Consider the following 21,984-nt stretch of genomic DNA (forward strand, 5'->3'; position numbering starts at 1 on the left):
GTCACGTCGTCTTGCGGCACTTTGCTTGCTCGCGGGGCCCTACACGATATTAGGCAGGTATACCAGTTCCTTTATATATACGTGGCGTCTGTTCTTTTGGATATGTCCTTGCGGTTGAGGTGATCACTGTGTCTGGATGGCATACTGATGAGCAGATCTGCCAGTAACCAGCAGACTGGGTTTCAGTCACTGTTTCAACTTGTCCCATTGATATAAATCAATGCCCACTGGCAGCTAATGCCTTTGACTCCATTGTGTCGTGATTCATAGTGGCTGCCGGATCAAAATGGCGTCCAAAAGAACAGATACCACATGTATACTCTATGAAAGGGTCTGAAGACTTAGGTCTGAAAGTTACAAAAAAAAAAGTGTGAGGCCCACGTTATAAATGACCCGTGGCATGTAGTGGTGGTGACGCTGGCGGCGGCGCCGGCGCTGTGGTCGGCGGGCGCCGTGCTGTCGGTGACCGCTGTATCGGCCTGGTGGTTCAGCTACTGGCGGCGGCGCGGCGTGCCACAGCTGTGGCCGCTGCCGCCGTACGGCGACGGCTGGGGCTGCGTGCTGCTGGCGCGCGACATCGGCGCGCAGCTGTCTCGGCTGTGCTCCACGGCCGCGTCGGCGTCGGCGCCGGTGCTGGGCGTCTACCTGCTGTGGCGGCCCGTGCTGCTGGCCAGGAGCCCGCAGGCGGCGGCGGCGGCGCTGCGCGCGCTGCACGACCACGGGCTGGCCGCCAACGTGCCGCCGCCCCGCGGGCTCTTCCACCAGGCGGGCGGGCGGTGGCGACGCTCCCGAGAGCTGCTCGTGCCCGCCTTCTCCGGCACCACGCTGCGCGCCATCTTTCAGCAGGTGAGGGAACCCCACAACAGCTGTGGAAACGGTACGGATGTTGTTGTTGTGGTCTTCAGTCCGAACACTGGTTTCGTGCAGCTCTCGATGCTACTCTATCCTGTGCAAGCCTCTTCACCTCCAAATATCTACTGCATCCTACATCATTTTGGATCTGCTTACTGTATTCAAATCTCGCTCTCTTGTTACAGTCTTTAACCCCCATACTTCCTTTCAGTAACACGCGGAGGTACAATACTCCGGATACGGGTTTTCTACACGTCCCGCAAACTCGATCCTCCTCACCCGCTGGTCTCTCCCATCCTCTCCCACCCTCGTCCACTGCCGCGCCTGTACTTCCATGTCCCACCTGCTCTCCATCTCTCCACTCTCCACACCCTCTCTCAAGGTGGCTTCCGTCAACTCCCCCTCCCTGATGATGCCCTCCTCCCCTCCATCTACCCCTCCTACCAACTTTGATCCTCCCTCCCTCTTCCTGTGTTTGTTCCTCTCTCCCACTTCCCTCCCCCCTCCCTTTCTCCCCACTCCTCCACCGGGCTTCCACTACCCCCGTCCCACCACTCCTCCTCCCAACTCCTCTGCCATTAACATCTTTGCTCTCCCTCCCCCTCACCCTTCTTCCCCTCTTGGCAGGTCCCCGGGCTCGCACACGTTGCGTGGACATTCGCGCGCCGGCGATCATCGCGATCCGTTTCTCGTGTGTGCCATCTTGTTTTGTGTTTAGTGTTCGCCGTCACGCTCCATCGTTCACATGTGCCATCGAAATCATCAGTGTTTGTGCGTCGTGTTAACAGTTTGTAGTGTGAACAATCATCGAGTGTGAACGGCTCCATGTTTTGTATTCTATGTCTACTGTTTCACCATTATGTCAATTATGAGTATTCTTTCTGTTTACTCATTGTCTACTCTAAGGCTGAAGAGCAGCGTCGAATCCTGCTGGCAGCTTACCTGTTGTTTGTACAGGTATCAAAATTACAATAAAGGGAAAAAAAGTGCAATACTCATGGAATACTACGTAACATCGTGTCGGACCTCCATTTGCCCGGCGTAGTACGGCAACTCGGCGTGGCGTGGACTCAACAAGTCGTTGGAAGACGCTGCAGAAACACTGAGGCATGTTGCCTCTGTAGCCGTCCATAATTGCGAAAGTGTTACTGGTGCAAGAGTTTGTGCACAAACTGACATTTCGATTATTCTCGCTCACTCGAATGGTCCAGAATGTTTATCAAACCAACTGTGAACAGTTGTGCCCTGGAAACACAGCACATTGTCGTTTTGGTTCAGTTGGACCAGAGGACCCACTAGATTTTATGTAAACACAGCCTACACTATTATGAAACCACCATTTTCTTGCACAGTGCCATGTTGACAACCTGGGACTCTTGCCTCATGGGGTCTGCACCATACTCAAACCCTACCATCAGCACTTACCGACTGAAATTGGCACTCGTATGACCAGACCGCGGTTTTCTAGTTGTCTAGGATCCAACCGATATGGTCACGATCCTCGGTGAGGGACTACAGGCGATGTTGTGCTGCACTCACGTTGGTCATCTGCTGCCATAAGCAGTGGACCAAAGACGATTCTTGGACAGTTTCGATATCAAATTGATATCACATTGATTGCCTAATTAATTAAGTTGACCATTTAATCCCCACCCCTCCTCCCCATCACTGTAGGAAATCCACCTCCCCTTTCCCCCCCACCCATCCCACCCCTATTGGTGGGAAATTCAAATTTACGTGATATACAATTGTAAATGCCCGAGGGAGAACTTGAATCTCTGACAGGTGAGCCGCATGAACTGTGACAAGGCGCCTCGGAACGAACAGCTACCCCGTGTGCTATTAGTAGGTATTCATATACTTTTGGTAGGATGGTGTCACAGAAGCATGTGTCGATTTCATCCGCATTCGGAGTTTCAACCTCTTGAGGGTGTATATACATAAGCTCTGTAATATATCCGCCGTCCGCGGATAGGAAAATCTCAGAGTGTGAGTTATAGCGTTTTCATTTAAACTAAAGTCTTTCTTCAAAATTTACAAAACAATATTCGTGAGGTAGGACTGATCTTCCAAGCCTACCAATAACTAAATTAGAGATTCTTCCAAACATAAACTGTCAGTAGTAACCATACAACTTCACAAAACCAAGCTTCGGGCGTCGCGTGAAGAGCGACGCGGAGTCCACGTTGCCGTCCCTTCGTCCGAGGACGAGTAGAGGGAGGCCTTGCGAGGATGGCTCCGGTACGCTGGCGGCGATGGACAATGACGCGGCGGCTACGATGACACCAGTGCGCTCGCTCGGCGTGAACTGCCTCTCCAGGCTCCTGCGCCAGCCTAAATACTGCTCGACGGATGGATATGGCTGCCTCTATTTGCAGTCACGTGTCGAGTGGAAGGAAAGAGGTCCGCGGCTGTAGCGACCTCTTGCGGCGCCGTGGACGCCTCCTGGTGGTCCCTGGGAAGCGTCTATGTTTCCGGGACGACCGGCCAGGCTGACCCCTACTCGGTCCGGGGCCCGCTGTACCGGTCTGCTTCGCGGGAAGCGAGAGTTGCAGGCGCTTAGTCTGGACACGGGATCTTCCCGTGGTCTAAGGGTAGCGTCTTTGATTCATAATCAAAACGTCTTCGGTCCCGGGTTCGATCCCCGCCACTGCCTAAATTTTGATAAATAATCAGCATTGGCGGCCTCATTCTGCCAACGGCCTTGTCAAAGAGGGCGGAGGAGCGGATAGAGGTTCAGGGCACTCTCTTGTCCTAGGGGTGGGAAATTGCCCCTAAAGGCGGAAGAATCAGCAAAGATCAACGACATGAGGATGCAGAAGGCAATGGAAACCACTGCATTAAAGACACGTAACGTGTATCCACAGGACATGTGGCTTGTAATTGAAGAAGTGTCATGATGATCTCTCCATTGGCAAAAGATTCCGGAATAGTCCCCCATTCGGATCTCCGGGAGGGGACTGCCAAGGGGGAGGTTACCATGAGAAAAAGATTGAATAACCAACGAAAGGATAACGTTCTACGAGTCGGAGCGTGGAATGTCAGAAGCTTGAACGTGGTAGGGAAACTAGAAAATCTGAAAAGGGAAATGCAAAGGCTCAATCTAGATATAGTAGGGGTCAGTGAAGTGAAGTGGAAGGAAGACAAGGATTTCTGGTCAGATGAGTATCGGGTAATACCAACAGCAGCAGAAAATGGTATAACAGGTGTAGGATTCGTTATGAATAAGAAGGTAGGGCAGAGGGTGTGTTACTGTGAACAGTTCAGTGACTGGGTTGTTCTAATGAGAATCGACAGCAGACCAACACCGACAACGATAGTTCAGGTATACATGCCGACGTCGCAAGCTGAAGATGAACAGATAGAGAAAGTGTATGAGGGCATTGAAAGGGTAATGCAGTATGTAAAGGGGGACGAAAATCTAATAGTCATGGGTGACTGGAATGCAGTTGTAGGGGAAGGAGTAGAAGAAAAGGTTACAGGAGAATATGGGCTTGGGACAAGGAATGAAAGAGGAGAAAGACTAATTGAGTTTTGTAACAAGTTTCAGCTAGTAATAGCGAATACCCTGTTCAAGAATCACAAGAGGAGGAGGTATACTTGGAAAAGGCCGGGAGATACGGAAAGATTTCAATTAGATTACATCATGGTCAGACAGAGATTCCGAAATCAGATATTGGATTGTAAGGCGTACCCAGGAGCAGATATAGATTCAGATCACAATATAGTAGTGAAGAAGAATAGGCTGAAGTTCAAGACATTAGTCAGGAAGAATCAATACGCAAAGAAGTGGGATACGGAAGTACTAAGGAATGACAAGATACGTTTGACGTTCTCTAACGCTATAGATACGGCAATAAGGAATAGCGCAGTAGGCAGTACAGTTGAAGAGGAATGGACATCTCTAAAAAGGGCCATCACAAAAGTTGGGAAGGAAAACACAGGTACAAAGAAGGTAGCTGCGAAGAAACCATGGGTAACAGAAGAAATACTTCAGTTGATTGATGAAAGGAGGAAGTACAAACATGTTCCGGGAAAATCAGGAATACAGAAATACAAGTCGCTGAGGAATGAAATAAATAGGAAGTGCAGGGAAGCTAAGACGAAATGGCGGCAGGAAAAATGTGAAGACATCGAAAAAGATATGATTGTCGGAAGGACAGACTCAGCATACAGGAAAGTCAAAACAACCTTTGGTGACGTTAAAAAATGGTTCAAATGGCTCTGAGCACTATGGGACTTAACATCTGTGGTCATCAGTCCCCTAGAACTTCTTAAACCTAACTAACCTAAGGACATCACACACATCCATGCCCGAGGCAGAATTCGAACCTGCGATCGTAGCAGTCGCGCGGTTCCGGACTGAGCACCTAGAACCGCTAGACCACCGCGGCCGGCGGTGACATTAAAAGCAACGGTGGGAACATTAAGAGTGCAACGGGAATTCCACTGTTAAATGCAGAGGAGAGAGCAGATGGGTGGAAAGAATACATTGAAAACCTCTATGAGGGTGAAGATTTGTCTGATGTGATAGAAGAAGAAACAGGAGTCTATTTAGAAGAGACAGGGGATCCAGTATTAGAATCGGAATTTAAAAGAGCTTTGGAGGACTTACAGTCAAATAAGGAAGAAGGGATAGATAACATTCCATCAGAATTTCTAAAATCATTGGGGGAAGTGGCAACAAAACGACTATTCACGTTGGTGTGTAGAATATATGAGTCTGGCGAGATACCATCTGACTTTCGGAAAAGCATCATCCACACAATTCCGAAGACGGCAAGAGCTGACAAGTGCGAGAATTATCGCACAATCAGCTTAACAGCTCATGCATCGAAGCTGCTTACAAGAACAATATACAGAAGAATGGAAAAGAAAATTGAGAATGCGCTAGGTGACGATCAGTTTGGCTTTAGGAAAAGTAAAGGGACGAGAGAGGCAATTCTGACGTTACGGCTAATAATGGAAGCAAGGCTAAAGAAAAATCAAGACACTTTCATAGGATTTGTCGACCTGGAAAAAGCGTTCGACAATATAAAATGGTGCAAGCTGTTCGAGATTCTGAAAAAAGTAGGGGTAAGCTATAGAGAGAGACGGGTCATATACAATATGTACAACAACCAAGAGGGAATAATAAGAGTGGACGATCAAGAACGAAGTGCTCGTATTAAGAAGGGTGTAAGACATAGCTGTAGCCTTTCGCCCCTACTCTTCAATCTGTACATCGAGGAAGCAATGATGGAAATAAAAGAAAGGTTCAGGAGTGGAATTAAAATACAAGGTGAAAGGATATCAATGATACGATTCGCTGATGACATTGCTATCCTGAGTGAAAGTGAAGAAGAATTAAATGATCTGCTGAACGGAATGAACAGTCTAATGAGTACACAGTATGGTTTGAGAGTAAATCGGAGAAAGACGAAGGTAATGAGAAGTAGTAGAAATGAGAACAGCGAGAAACTTAACATCAGGATTGATGGTCACGAAGTCAATGAAGTTAAGGAATTCTTCTACCTAGGCAGTAAAATAACCAATGACGGACGGAGCAAGGAGGACATCAAAAGCAGACTCGCTATGGCAAAAAATGCATTTCTGGCCAAGAGAAGTCTACTAATATCAAATAGCGGCCTTAATTTGAGGAAGAAATTTCTGAGGATGTACGTCTGGAGTACAGCATTGTATGATAGTGAAACATGGACTGTGGGAAAACCGGAACAGAACAGAATCGAAGCATTTGAGATGTGGTGTTATAGACGAATGTTGAAAATTAGGTGGACTGATAAGGTAAGGAATGAGGAGGTTCTATGCAGAATCGAAGAGGAAAGAAATATGTAGAAAACACTGATAAGGAGAAGGGACAGGATGATTGGACATTTGCTAAGACATGAGGGAATGACTTCCATGGTACTAGAGGGAGCTGTAGAGGGCAAAAACTGTAGAGGAAGACAGAGATTGGAATACGTCTGGACACAGTACTATGTCCACTAATTTGGCGGGAACTAGTAGGAACACATCTACAGGACCGTACACTGGGGAAAACTGAGGTTTGCAATCTCAGACACATTTCGGATGGGGTGGTCTACAGGCAGGGCAAAAGCGTCCTTCAGCTTTTTCGATCATTCTGGGAAGTACACTTAATTGTCTGCAGGGACGTAGGGGAGGGGGGGGGGAGGCAGACTTTATATAGTTATTTGTACAACTGTGTCTAGTGCTTGACAGATGTTTATGTGTGAATGTAATTTGTCCTACATATCGAAATTGTCTCGCCACAGATCCTGTGTGACATTTAAGTGCCCAGGTGTTCTGAGAAGAATAGGATGCTGATCAGGTTGAGGAAAGTCTTTGCACCACACTCATTCTATAGGAGGGTATTCTGATGGAAATCCAGGTCTGTTGGGTCAGACAGGTTTGGAATGGTATGGTCTACAGACAGATCTTTTGCTATTGTTCACAGGGTCTGCCTTTCTGGCATATCTCGAAGACACATCCCAGAATGGTCTCGATTGCAGGTGGGATGACATAAAGCATATTGTTCAATATCCTGGTATACCCCACACCCCACCCAGGCCCTCATGAGATATTTGAGCATCCAATTGATCCGGGGAGATAAGATGGCTTTGGACAACCTGAGGAGTGTCTGCAGGTGTTCAGACAAGAAGCGCCACCGTGTTTCCCACCAGTTCTGGAGATCGGTGACACTTGATTGTGCAGGTGTTCCACTAATCCCTTCGCAGTTTGCCAAGATTTAGGCGGCAGTTAAGAGGTAATTATGACCACACAGTCAACAAGGGAAGCTGCCGACAAAGCTGGGCCTGGGGAAAACCCAGGTCTGCAGGCTCAGACGCATTTGGGATGGGGAGGTGTGCAGGCAGATATTTTGCTATTGCTCACATATTTAGCACCACACACACAGAACGCTTAACAAATTGACAGGAAGTGCTTCAGTGTTTCCCACGAGTTGTGGAGAGTGACGATGCAGCAAAGCAAGTTGCCACCAGTGCGTGTCTGTTTGGGCTTATGTGGCCCACAGTGGATGGTTGGGGTGGTACGCGCAAACAGTTGACTGCTCGCCTTAGCAGGTAGCCAGCACGTGTCCTCATGGGTTTCTTACGGCACTCAGCAGGCTGGCAGGGTGACACATCGGCTAGTAGGCCACCCATACGTCGTGACTGTCAGCATGCAGGCCTCAGTTGACCACGTAACCAATAGCTGGTTCAGGTGTGCTGCTCCGGTGAGAGACGGTCGTGTGCTGTGCTAGAGGTGTTCGCATGCCCCGCGCTGTGCCGTGGCTATGGTGGTGAGCAGAGATGAGGGCTGTGTGCTCTGCTCTGTAGTCGCCTAAGGAAGGTGTAATTATTATTATTATTATTATTATTATTATTATGCATGATCTTTAAACTACATCTGCGGAATGTAGTAGTGTCTAGACGATGTCTTTTATGATCGATAGCTGTGTTGGGGCACAGGTTTTTGCAACATATTTTGCAATGTGTGTTGGACCTGTGTCAGTGCATGTAAATGCTCATAATCTTTTTAAATGTATGCGTATGTGATGCAGCATGTGGAAGTTGCTGTATTTGGACGGGTTACTCCTGTAACCGAAGTATCAGATCTGAAGATGGTTCTAAAGGATCCGAAACCGGTCATATGAACAAACATTTTCCAATCAAGACGGATTAAAAGTTACATTATTTGTACAGAGGAATTACATAATTAGGGTATAGTTGTTCATCCTCCAGTAGGGTAATACTTGCACCTTCCAAATATGATAAAAAAAGAGAGTACCCTACATCCTCTGACACCAACATATATGAAAAATGAAATTTTATAATGAAAGTATGTTATTATTATTATTATTATTATTATTATTATTATATCCACTCCAATGCAACTGGCAATTGAATTTACCACGAAAATTTGAATTTCTCAGCAAAATTGGAATTTCTTGCCAAAGAGGGATGGGTGGGGTGGATTAGGTAGAGGTGGGGGAGGGGGGTATGCCAGAGGAGAGGGGGGATTTCCCAGGAGGCGGGAGAGGATGAGAGGGGATTAATTGATCGCTTTAATTAAGTAGTCAATCAATTTGATATCAAAATTCTCCCACAATATTGACATAGCCAATTAACGTCAGATGTAGGTGTACTGTCGTAACGAATACATTCGTCGTGTGCCCCACATTAATTATTACGACTGTGTGACACAGTGTTGCTTGTCTTTAGCACTGGGAGCTCTACAAAAACGCCACAGCTCTCGCTCATTATCACAGAACCTCGGAAATCGGTCGATTTCCTGGACAGCATTTGGGATGTACCGCTGACCACGCGTCTCTACACACGAACACGACCATCACCTTAAGTCAGAGGAATTATGGACTCGTCTGTGAATAAGAAGCTTCGCCAGTGACGAAGTTGCCAGTTGACGTGGGAATGGGAGAACTGAAGGCGAATTGCAAGATGTGGTCTTGCCAAGTGGGGTACTCGTACATAACATCTGGATAACATGGTCCTTTATCGTAACCTGTTCATTACAGTCTGGTCTCCAGAAGCTCTTCTGAGATCGTATTGCAGTTCTCTGCCGATATCCGTGCGACGCCACAGCAAGGAGATGGTCGGATAACGGTCTTCACATGGGGTTGTAATGCATTGGCGACCTTGTCCAACTCGCCTTGTGTACTGACCTGTCTCCGTGTAGCGTGTCCACAGTCTATGGATGACACATGGTGAGGCCCTGTCATCTGCAGCAACACGGCGGAAAGTCCTTTTTCGGATCAATGCCCTTGTGACGTGCATTGCATTAGGATGTCGCGTTGCATGTGCTTAGTTGAATACAACGTTCACAAAGACAACTGCTATCTGTGTATCTCAGTAGAAAACAATGGGACAAAAAAATGTTCAAATGTGTGTGAAATCTTATGCGACTTAACTGCTAAGGTCATCAGTCCCTAAGCTTGCACACTACTTAACCTAAATTATCCCAAGGACAAACACACACAACCATGCTCGAGGGAGGACTCGAACCTCCGCCGGGACCAACCGCACAGTCCATTACTGCCGCGCCCCAGACCGCTCGGCTTATCCCGCGCGGAAACAATGGAACGCCGGTACTCACTTCCTTGTGACGTGTCACCCGACACTGTAAGGCATGACAAAGACAATAGATGGCGAATGATTCTAATTGTTGCTTACATTGAAAGCGAAGGTCCCAACCCATGCAACAGACCTCAGGTACAACCTGTTTCTAAATAGGTTTAATCTACGGACGTTTATTCAGGTGTTCCACTAATTGTTTTGAACAGTGCAAGAAGCATACATCAAGAGAACCTACGTAATTCACCGCATACTGCAGTGCTAGATGTGAAATTGATCCTTTGCGTTCTTGTGCAGGCAACGGCCTTGCCGCAGTGGATCCACCGGTTCCCGTCAGATCATCGACGTTAAGCGCTGTCGGGCGTGGCTGGCACTTGGATGGGTCACCATCCAAGCCGCCACGAGCTGTTGCCATTTTTCGGTGTGCACTCAGCCTCGTGATGCCAATTGAGGAGCTACTCGACCGAATAGTAGCGGCTCCGGTCAAAGAAAACCATCATAACGACTGGGAGAGCGGTGTGCTGACCACACGCCCCTCCTATCCGCATCCTCATCTGAGGAAGACACGGCGGTCGGATGGTCCCGATGGGCCACTTGTGGCCTCAAGACGGAGTGCTGAGTGCTTCTAGTGCAGCACCTGTAGCCTTCTCCCAGCTGCTTCCCACGCCATAAGCGCTACTCACTCTTCAGTTTATAGACAGACTATGCTATATTCTCTCTTCGTATATCCATGTTCAGATAAGCCGGTCCATGCCAGCAGTTCTTACGTTTTTTTGGAATGTGAATGAATCCTTCAGCTATATTTCAAGACCTTGCTATATTTGGTATCGATTTTGGCACAATCTTCGGGTCTTTGTGAATACAATAAACACATGTTTCATATCTGTACATAATGCACTAAACAGAACTATCTTTAACTATGCTCAACACTGATAATACATTAATCCTGTTGAAGTATGACAATACCAGTTTCTGCGAGTGTGTGTTCAAAAGTAATGCCTCCAAAATTCAACATCTTTAATCTTTATGCCCAGATATTTATTTTTTAATATAGCCACTCTGGCGACGAACACATTTCTCCCAACGAGAGACCACTTTGTTGATACTATCGCTGAAGAATGTTTGACTTTGTTGACGAAACCATGACCTCACCTCTACTTGCGCCGCTTCATCGCTATCAAAGTAAGTCCTCGAAGTGTTTCCTTAAGTTTTGGGAACAGATGAAAATCAGACGATGATCGATGACAGAGAACCCAAAGAATCGGATTGTTGCACATGTCGCAGCACTCGTGCATGGTCCAGCAACATCACCGTACGCAGCTTTCATTCTTCTATGTGTTTCAGTTCGATGCACTTTTTATGCGGCTAGAAACCCGATTACTGCGTGCTGTTTCTCGCGCACTGACGTAATTTCGTTACACACCGCCTTGTTACATGTTACTATTGGGACCTCTCTCATGGGAGAGGGTTCCAAGTTGAGTCAGCGAAGCGGGAAAGTCGACCGAGTATAATGCATTACATGTAATGCGTTAACCGATACGGAGACAGAAAAAAGTATTTGGAGGCATTACTTTACACCACTTCCTTGTTTAAGCATCATATAATAAGCAAAGTGGCAAATACTTAACAAAAGCAAAAGCAATGGATTAGTGTCTACAATACATTATATTTACATTCATTTCACTAAAATGAATCAGTCTTACGAAAGAAGTGTATAACTAGGCGAAAGCATCGGAAACGTCACTAATGATAAGATGTGCTAATTCATCAGTCGATAAAGTGTAGATCCATATTGCATTATATCTAAGCGTAAGAGAGAAGGCTAGAGTCCTCTTCTGTTATTAACAGAAACCGAATGTAAATGCTGTGGTCGTTAGTGCGTCCTTACATGAGATGGTATCTGCATGTATCATAAGAACAGAAAATGTAAAAGACAGCCAAGGTATGAAGTTTTTTAATAGTATAGTAAAACCCATAAATGTAGGGCAGAATCCTGTGCAACCCAGTTTCTCTCTGCGTAAAGCCTGCAACTGACAACGATTTGAGCCAGCTTACTGTATTAAAGCTTTGTTCTCACTCTACAGTTCTTACACTGCACATTTCCCTCCATTATCAAACTGATTACTCCTTGCTCCACAATGTCTCCGTCAACAGATTCCCTCTTTTAATTAGTTTGTCGCAAAACCTATTTCCACTTCAGTCTGATTCAGTATCATTTCATGAGTCATCTCATCTGCCCATCTGATTCTCAGAATTCTCCTGTAACAGCACATTTCAAAAGTTTCTATTATTTTCTTGTCTGAATTGATTACTGAACACATCTCACTTCCATACAAGGCTACATTCCAGACAAATACCTTCCTTTATGACTTCGTAACATTTAAATTTTAATTCAGTGTTAACAAAATTAACTTCTTCGAAAACGCTTTTCATTCTTTTGCTAGTCAGTAATTCATATCTTCCCTACTTCGACCATCATCTAATAGTTTTATCGTCCAATTTTCTAATTAGTTTACCACTGACTGTTTGACTATATGTAATTGATGTTCTTTTACTGGTTTTAACCTCTCTTCATGACACTCCAACCGATCTTTCAAGTCTGTCGCCGTCTCTGACAGAATTGCAATGTAATCTGCAAACCTTAAAGTTTTAATTACATGCTGCTCATGTTCCTGAGGCATATTGATACTCACCTTTAGCTACGATGATGATGTAGGCTGGAGCAATAAATTTAATGTCGTACCAGCGCCGGTATTCCAACCTGGGTCTCCTGCTTAAGAAGCAGATGCGCTAGCCATTACACCACTCTCTCACTGCAGCTACCACACCTCCCTGAAATACTATAGTATGTCTCCCTCCTCGATACAAATTCCAACTCATCCCTCATCCCATTGCTGTTTCTTTTCTAAACTCTCATGAGTATTGCCAAGGCTCTCCAATATAGGAATAGCACCTTGGCAATGAGTGAAATGAGGTTAATTCTATCTGTAGCTCAGGTGCAAGTGATATGTTAAACATATACAATTTTTGTTTCTGAGACATACTGACTCTCACCTTTATCTATGGTAAACATGTAGGCCAAAGCAATGAATTAAGCTTTGAAGGAATGCTAGCATTTGAACTCTGGTCTCCTGCTTATTAGGCAGATGTGCTAGCTATTATGCCACATTGGCAGTAAGACTGCTAGAGCTGCAAGTACTACCCTTCAGAATTTCAAAGACTCTGTTCCAGCTAGTACTGCAAGAAAACTGCTCTATATCTACAAACGTAGTACACGTATCTTCTAATAGAATAATAAGGAACAGTGTTGCTTTGTGTGGCCCTAAATTTCTCCAAAGTGCAAACTCATCTTTCTCGACGTCGTCTTTCATCACTATTCCATTATTCTGTAAATAATGAAATGTTCCAACCTCACCATTCGGTTGTGAAAAGACAAGTTTATCACCATGAGGAATGGATGCTCGCTTAAAGCATATACGACCGAGTATGATGGAAAAGGTTGCACTGTTTTTCGTAGTATCGTTTCTCAGTTACTGATACTTTTTTGATAGATCACTGTAAATAAGATCGTCTCCTTGGCCAAATAGTACCGTCACTGCTTTTGGTATGGAAGGACCCAGGTTCTATTCCCAGTATTTCTTCCCATTTTTCTGAGATGGGGGCGTCTGGATCGGTTCGTGTCCAGTCAGCCTCGTGAGGCAAAATAAGGAGCTGCTTAAATAAAAGAAACAGCGGCGCCATCAAGATTCGTCTGCTGGGAATAACGGCTGGAGGGATTGGCGACGCGTTGATCACGTGTCCCACGATCACAGATCGGTCCTCACACTGTCTTGCACTCAGCAGTCGGGCAATCGGAGCAGGCCTAATGCCTGTTCCATGAGTGGTGTTTACGTTTCCTTCACATGTCAACAATAAGATCCTCATTGTCGTCAAGTCTGTATGAAAATGCTAAATACAAAACCTTCCTAAAATTTTTGTCTTGTTTGGACTAGGAGGATGCCACTTATTTAATAACACTCTGCAAAAAGGGACATATCGTCTTCATCAGGGAAAATCTGCCAACAATTGTTGAAGAACATATTACTTTGTGTAGATTGCATATTTTCCAGTGCTATGACCAGCTTTGGTTGCATTGTATCATCTGTGGATCTGTAGATGTAAGAAAAATAGTGTAATTAATCATCACATGACCTATGGTACACAGCATTGCTATTACTCCTACCAACAACATATAGCTGACACTTCGGTTAATAACTTCAGTTCATAAGATACGATTTACCTAAGTTCCTATCTTCACTCATGAGCAAGTGGTAATTGGGTGAATATTTTTCAAACACCTTGAATTTTTCTCAACAGTACATTGAATTAGTTTGGTGCAGAGAGAGTGGCACAGTGGAAGAGATGCAGTGAGGATGGTTCAGTCAGGGACGTGAAGTGAGGGTGGTGCAGTGTCAGTGGTACAGCAAGGTGGTGCAGTGACAGAGATGCAGTGAGGGTGATGCAGTGAAGGTGGTGCAGTGTGGGCGATGTTGTATGGGGGATCGAGTAAAGGTGATACAATGAGGCAGATGCAGTGAGGGTGGTGGAGAGAGGGTGGTGCAGCGAGGGTGATACAGTGAGAGTGGGGCAGTGGGGGAGATGCAAGACGGTAGTGCAATGAGGAAGATGCAGCGAGATTGATGCAGTGAGATAGATGCAAAGAGGGTGTTGCAGCGAGGGTGGTGCACTGAGATAGATGCAATGAGGGAGAAGCAGTGATGGTGCTGCAGCGATGGCTGTGCAGCGAAGAAGGTGCAGTGAGGGTGGTGCAGTGAGGGACATGCAGTGAGAGTGGTGCAGTGAAAGTGGTGCAGTGAGAGTGGTGCAGTGAGAGTGAAGTACCCTAGTGATAGTGGTGCAGTGATGGTGGTGTAGTGAGGAAGATGCAGTAAGCGTGGTACACTGCTGGTGGTGTAGTGAGGATGATGCAGTAAGCGTGGTACACCGCTGGTGGTGGAGTGAGGATGATGCAGTGAGGATGATGAAGCGAGGAGAGACGCAGTGAGTGTGGTTCAGTTCGATGAGGGTGGTACAGCGAGGGTGATGTAGTTGGGGTATTGTGGTAGTGTTATGTGGTAAGGGTATCGGAAACTCAGAAATCCAGGGAATTACTGGCAATTTATTTGCGTTAATTCAATTCAAGATTAATGGACAGACAACGAGCAGCTTCAAGTGATAATAAACTATGAATACGTTTGTAGTTCGGTGGACTCTCGTGTTTTTGGCTATTTTCCTGACACAAGTCTACAGCAGTGGTGGGCAAATAACTACCCATGTGCCACAAGTGGCTCGCTAGGGGTGTTAGTGTGAACAGCCCAAACGGTCGGAAGAATTCGCCTCGAACCGAGATTTCCTCCTCATGCGCGACGAAGATTTCCACTAGGACGGCCGCTTCAATAAAATAGCGCAGTGTAGATTCTATTCGTTAAAACCAAGTTGACACTCAGGCATTTCCGATTTACGGTTGTTCCCGACAGCCACAACGCCGAGTGCAAATTTCGTTTATCTCAAATAGCACGATGCGCAGTGCTTTCCTGGTTTATCTGGTTTACTTCCATTTTGTCTGTGTAGAAGTAAATCTATAAATTTTCATCTTTAGTGAAAGAATGAACTCCCCGAAAAAGCTGTAAAATCATTATGAATATCATGAGTTCAGTGACAAATGGTGAACACTTATTTCATTATCAATACAGAAAATAAAACTGTGTTTGTTGTGTCATGTACCGATAGTCTTATTTAAGAAGTACAATTACGAAAGAGAAAGCGAATTTGGCTGCAAACGTTCGAATGACGAACGCAAAATTAAAGCTGTGGAGTGTGCGAAAACGCAAGAAACATTATTTACAAAGCAATCATCATTTAAAAATAGCACTACAGAAGCAAGTTTTGTGTTAACGTATAACTTGCTAAATACACCAAGCCTTTTCGGATGCCGAGTTTATTAAGTACTGTATGCTAAAGTGTGCAAGTATATTATGTCCTGATGTTAGAAGCAGATTTGAAAGCATTTCATTGTTAAGAAGGACTAAAACGATGCGCATTGACTTAGTGATTGACAGAGGAACTTACACAACAGCTGGAGCCTGCGAGAGTTAGTTTGATTTTCTTTGACAATAGATGAGTACGCAGATCACGAACACACTGCGCAGTTATTTATCTTTATCAGTGGAATTAATGAAAATTTCGTCGTCATACAGGAATTACTTGGCCTGGAATCAACGAAAGGTACAACCGATGGTCAAGACTTGCTTGAACGCGCTGTGATATTCGTGGAGAAATGTGGCTTGTCCTGGGACAAAAGGGCAATCATTACAACAGATGGGACCAGAGCTTTCGTTTGGAATAATTTTGGCATAGTTAAGCTTTTCAAAAACAAGTTACATGTGTAAGACACATAGAGTGATATCGAGTCTTTTCTTTGCATTTTCTAACAGAAGAGCCTTTGTAGAGGTGTAATGGACTTAAAGCAAGTGGCAGACAATATTGTTGCTATGGTGAAAATAACAAGAGGAAGGGCACTCCATCATAGAAAGGTCAAATCTTTTCTTGTATAGTCAGAGTATGAAGAGGTAATTCACCACAACAATGTGACGTGGTTCAGCTTTGGCAAAGTGCTAAAAAGAGTTTGGGTATTGCAGAATGAAATCCTCTTATTTCTGGACACAAAGGAGATATGATTATGTTACAATAATAGGATGTGACGAGTCGAGATATGAGATGTTGTTCTCAGCTAATGTATTTGAGAAACAGAAGGAACAGAATGTGACACTGGTGCGAAAGGAGACATGTAGCAGTACTCAAATCAAAACTAGGTATATTTGCAAGGTAAACAGGTGAAGGCAATTTTTGTCATTTACTTTTCCTACAAAAATTTGCTTTGAAAATATTCACTATATTAAGGTCCATATACAGCGTATTCCGAAATTTCCGCAACAGACTTCTATGTCTTGTAGAGGGGAGTGAGTAGATAATAATTTGAATTGCAACACATGCTCGGGAACGTACCGTTTCCGTGCTAGAATCATTTGAAACCATGTTGGTAACGCGACCACTTTTATTAGTAATTGACTAGGAGTGACTCAGTACATCACTTGTTTTATAATTCCACTCATTAACAGCCAAGGGAACTGCCCGTGTACTCGTTGACGGGTTCTCTGTCACGTGATGCAGAACGGCCTCTTCCCATTTGGGCGTCTCCTTGGAGCGTCACAGTGACGTCTGCTGGCGGTGAGGGTACCCGTTCTCGAAGGCGTTGCGTGATGATGGCGAAAAGGGTATGCGTTGCAGTCGGACGATGTGGAAAACGATCTCGATAAAGGCGGCGAGCATCTCGTCCATTACCGTGAGCTTCCCCATTTAGAAGGATCAAGTCAGTGTATTCTGCAAACGTATACTCAACCATGTTGCTCTGACACCCGCAGACACGTGACTGAGGCTCGAACCATGTCCGAGAGGTAGGGCAAGCGTCAAGTGACGACAGCTGATCCGACATAACTACCTCTCCCCCCACCATGATTACTCTGTTTTCAAACGGTAGTAGGACGGACACGGTGCGTTTCCGAACATGAGTTCATAGCTACAATATTATGTAATCCCTCCCCTCTACAAGTCCTATAAATTTGTAACTGGAATTTCCGAACACCGTGCATATTTGTGAGCGAAGTTATTCTTCCCTGAACAGTAGGTGTGAAATTAATGCTCTTTTACAGTCTGCGACGAGCATCTCAACAAGCAGTCTCAGACGTGATTTTTTTTTTAAAAAGTACCTGTAGCTAAAGATGGTATGAAATTACCACAAGAAATAATAAACTTAATCAAAGTGCCACAATTCTATTTGATTTACATTAATTGATTTTTATGATACAATTTGTCCTTTTACCGAAATGCGAAGTTAGCTAATGAATGCCATCTCCGCTTCTACAAAGTGAACCCCGAACCAAAATAATTGCCCACTCTTGATCTACGGAGATTCAGAAGTTTGATTTAAGCTATTAGGCATTTTTTAAAATTTTTATACCATCAGCTTATTAAATGAGGGATTGGATGTTGTTGTTGTTGTGGTTTTCAGTCCTGAGACTGGTTTGATGCAGCTCTCCATGCCAATCTATCCTGTGCAAGCTCCTTCATCTCCCAGTACCTACTGCAACCTACATCCTTCTGAATCTGCTTAGTGTATTCATCTCTTGGTCTCCCTCTACGATTTTTACCCTCCACGCTACCCTCCAATGCCAAATTTGTGATCCCTTGATGTCTCAACAGACGTCCTACGAACCGATCCCTTCTTCTAGTCAAGTTGTGCCACAAACTTCTCTTCTCCCCAATCCTATTCAATACCTCCTCATTAGTTACGTGATCTACCCACCTAATCTTCAGCATTCTTCTGTAGCACCACATTTCGAAAGCTTAAACGACTTAAAACTATACTCGATGTTAACAAATTTCTCTTCTTCAGAAACGCTTTCCTTGCATTGCCAGTCTACATTTTATATCCTACCTACTTTGACCGTCATCAGTTATTTTGCTCCCCAAATAGCAAAACTCCTTTACTACTTTAAGACTCTCATTTCCTAATCTAATTCCCTCAGCATCACCCGACTTAATTCGGCTACATTCCATTATCCTCGTTTTGCTTTTGTTGATGTTCATCTTATATCCTCCCTTCAAGACACTATCCATTCCGTTCAACTACCCTTCCAAGTCCTTTGCTGTCTCTGACAGAATTACAATGTCATCGGCGAACCTTAAAGTTTTTATTTCTTCTCCATGGATTTTAATACCTACTCCGAATTTTTCTTTTGTTTCCTTTACTGCTTGCTCAATATACAGATTGAATAACATCGGGGAGAGGCTACAACCCTGTCTCACTCCCTTCCCAACCACTGCTTCCCTTTCATGCCCCCTCGACTCTTATAACCGCCATCTGGTTTCTGTACAAATTGTAAATAGCCTTTCTCTCCCTATATTTTACCCCTGCCGCCTTCAGAATTTGAAAGAGAGTATTCCAGTCAACATTGTCAAAAGCTTTCTCTAAGTCTACAAATGCTAGAAACGTAGGTAGGTCTTTCCTTAATCATTTTTCTAAGATAAGTCGTAAGGTCAGTATTGCCTCACGTGTTCCAACATTTCTACGGAATCCAAACTGATCTTCCCCGAGGTCCGCTTCTACCAGTTTTTCCATTCGCCTGTAAATAATTCGTGTCAGTATTTTGCAGCTGTGATTTATTAAACTGATAGTTCGGTAATTTTCACATCTGTCAACACCTTCTTTCTTTGGGATTGGAATTATTATATTCTTCTTGAAGTCTGAGGGTACTTCGCCTGTCCCGTACATCTTGCTCACGAGATGGTAGAGTTTTGTCACGACTGGCTCTTCCAAGGCTGTCAGTAGTTCTAATGGAATGTTGTCTACTCTTGGAGCCTTGTTTCGACTCAGGTCTTTCGGTGCTCTGTCAAACTCTTCACGCAGTATCGTATCTCCCATTCCATCTTCATCTACATCCTCTTCTATTTCCATAATATTGTCCTCAAGTACATCGCCCTTGTATAGACTATATACTCCTTCCACCTTTCTGCTTTCCCCTCTATGCTTAGAACTGGGTTTCCATCTGAGCTCTTGATATTCATACAAGTGGCTCTCTTTTCTCCAAAGGTCTCTTTAATTTTCCTGTAGGCAGTATCTATCTTACCCCTAGTGATCTAAGCCTCCACATCTTTACATTTGTCCTCTAGCCATGCCTGCTTAGCCATTTTGCACTTCCTGTCGATCTAATTTTCGAGGCGTTTGTATTCCTTTTTGCCTGCTTCATTTACTGCATTTTTATATTTTCTCCTTTCATCAATTAAATTCAATATTTCTTCTGTTACCCAAGGATTTGTACTAGCCCTCGTCTTTTTACCTACTTGATCCTCTGCTGCATTCACTACTTCATCCCTCAGAGCTACTCATTCGTCTTCTACTGTATTTCTTTCCCCCATTCCTGTCAATTGTTCCCTTATGCTCTCCCTGAAACTCTGTGCAACCTCTGGTACTTTCAGTTTATCCAGGTCCCATCTCCTTAAATTCCCACATTTTTGCAGTTTCTTCAGTTTTAATCTACAGGTCATAACCAATAGATTGTGGTCAGAGTCCACATCTGCCCCTGGAAATGTCCTACAATTTAAAACCTGGTTTCTAAATCTCTGTCTTACCATTTTATAATCTGATACCTTTTAGTATCTCCAGGATTCTTCCATGTATACAACCTTCCTTTATGATTCTTGAACCAAGTGTTAGCTATGATTAAGTTATGCTCTGTGGAAAATTCTAACAGACGGCTTCCTCTTTCATTTCTTAGCCTCAATCCATATTCACCTACTATGTTTCCTTCTCTCCCTTTTCCTACTGTCCAATTCCAGTCACCCATGACTATTAAATTTTCATCTCCCTTCACTACCTGAATAATTTCTTTTATTTCATCATACATTTCTTCAATTTCTTCATCATCTGCAGAGCTAGTTGGCATATAAACTTGTTCTACTGTAGTAGGCGTGGGCTTCATGTCTATCTGGCCACAATAATGCGTTCACTATGCTGTTTGTAGTAGCTTACCCGCACTCCTATTTTTTTATTCATTATTAAACCTACTCCTGCATTACCCCTATTTGATTTTGTATTTATAGCCCTGTATTCACCTGACCAAAAGTCTTGTTCCTCCTTCCACCGAACTTCACTAATTCCCACTATATCTAACTTCAACCTATCCATTTCCCTTTTTAAATTTTCTAACCTACCTGCCCGATTAAGGGATCTAACATTCCACGCTCCGATCCATAGAACGCCAGTTTTCTTTCTCCTGATAACGACGTCCTCTTGAGTAGTCCCCGCCCGGAGATCCGAATGGGGGACTGTTTTATCTCCGGAATATTTTACCCAAGAGGACGCCATCATCATTAACCATACAGTAAAGCTGCATGCTTTAGTGTTACAAGGCCAGATCAGTCAATCATCCAGACTGTTGCCCCTGCAACTACTGAAAAGGCTGCTGCCCCTCTTCAGGAACCACACGTTTGTCTGGCCTCTCAACAGATACCCCTCCGTTGTGGTTACACCTACGGTACGGCCATCTGTATCGCTGAGGCACGCAAGCCTCCCCACCAACGTCAAGGTCCATGGTTCATGGGGGGAGGGGGGATTGGATAGAAAATATTATTACACGCCAAACCTTCAATGCTGCGTTAGAGGCTTTTAATTTGGACATTGCTGTGAACTGCTGTTTTTGGACATTATCAGGAAACTTCACGTGGTAGCGCACAGGTTCAGCTTAGGGTTGTTCACGTCCTAAAGACAGTTCAGGCAATGACGACGACTTCTTCGAGTTGCAGACGCTGCAGCCGGCAGCGGAGCGCCTCGGCCGCCGGCTCGCTTCCAGCTCTTCCCGTAGCGGCGCCACCGTCGCCGACGCGCACCGCCTGGCCAGCGACTTCGCCGCGGAGGTCATCGCCGAGGCTGTGCTGGGCCTGCGTAGGGCTCCAGGGGACGCAGACCACCCGGCACTGTGAGTTCCTTGCCAACACAGCAAGTTAGCTGCCTCGGCTGTGCGAGTATGTCAGAGTTATACAGGGCGGACCATTTTGAAATTCAGTAAGAAATAAATCGGGATGGAGATGAGATGCAGCAAAATGTGTGTGAGAAAGTGGGTCATGCGTTGTTTCTAATGGCCACGACCTTGGACGTGATTTTCATGGTGTTTCGGAGGTTAAAGCGATTTTTTAAAATGGTAACCCAAATATTTAATTTAAGATTTAAAATGAGCCACAAATTTTACGTATAAAATGTTACATTATTCAAGGTCATGGCAAGGTTCAGTCATGGTCAAATAGGCAAATCGTTTTTAGTTCTAGTAGGGATTAAGTCGGAAAAGAGGAGGGATACAGCAAAATACAGTGTTATATGCATATCGGAAGGGTGATAAGGGGTCACATGCCATTATCAATAACGACGGTTTTAAGGGTAATTACCGAAGGTCAT

At 44.8% G+C, this 21,984-nt stretch overlaps 1 protein-coding gene and 1 pseudogene across 1 annotated transcript in view; both read left to right on the forward strand.

The window, feature by feature from the left end:
• Positions 1–21,515, forward strand: part of LOC124798162 (probable cytochrome P450 6d5) — a 34,768-nt gene extending 13,253 nt beyond the window's left edge. The window contains exons 2-3 of the mRNA XM_047261445.1: positions 407–846; positions 21,339–21,515. Coding sequence (XP_047117401.1) covers positions 407–846; positions 21,339–21,515 — 617 coding nt within the window. The remainder of the gene's footprint in view (positions 1–406; positions 847–21,338) is intronic.
• Positions 10,235–10,352, forward strand: LOC124799928 (annotated as a pseudogene).
• Positions 21,516–21,984: the final 469 nt, after the last annotated feature.

Source organism: Schistocerca piceifrons, chromosome 5 (assembly GCF_021461385.2).
Source record: "Schistocerca piceifrons isolate TAMUIC-IGC-003096 chromosome 5, iqSchPice1.1, whole genome shotgun sequence".
Classification (NCBI taxonomy): Eukaryota; Metazoa; Arthropoda; class Insecta; order Orthoptera; family Acrididae; genus Schistocerca; species Schistocerca piceifrons.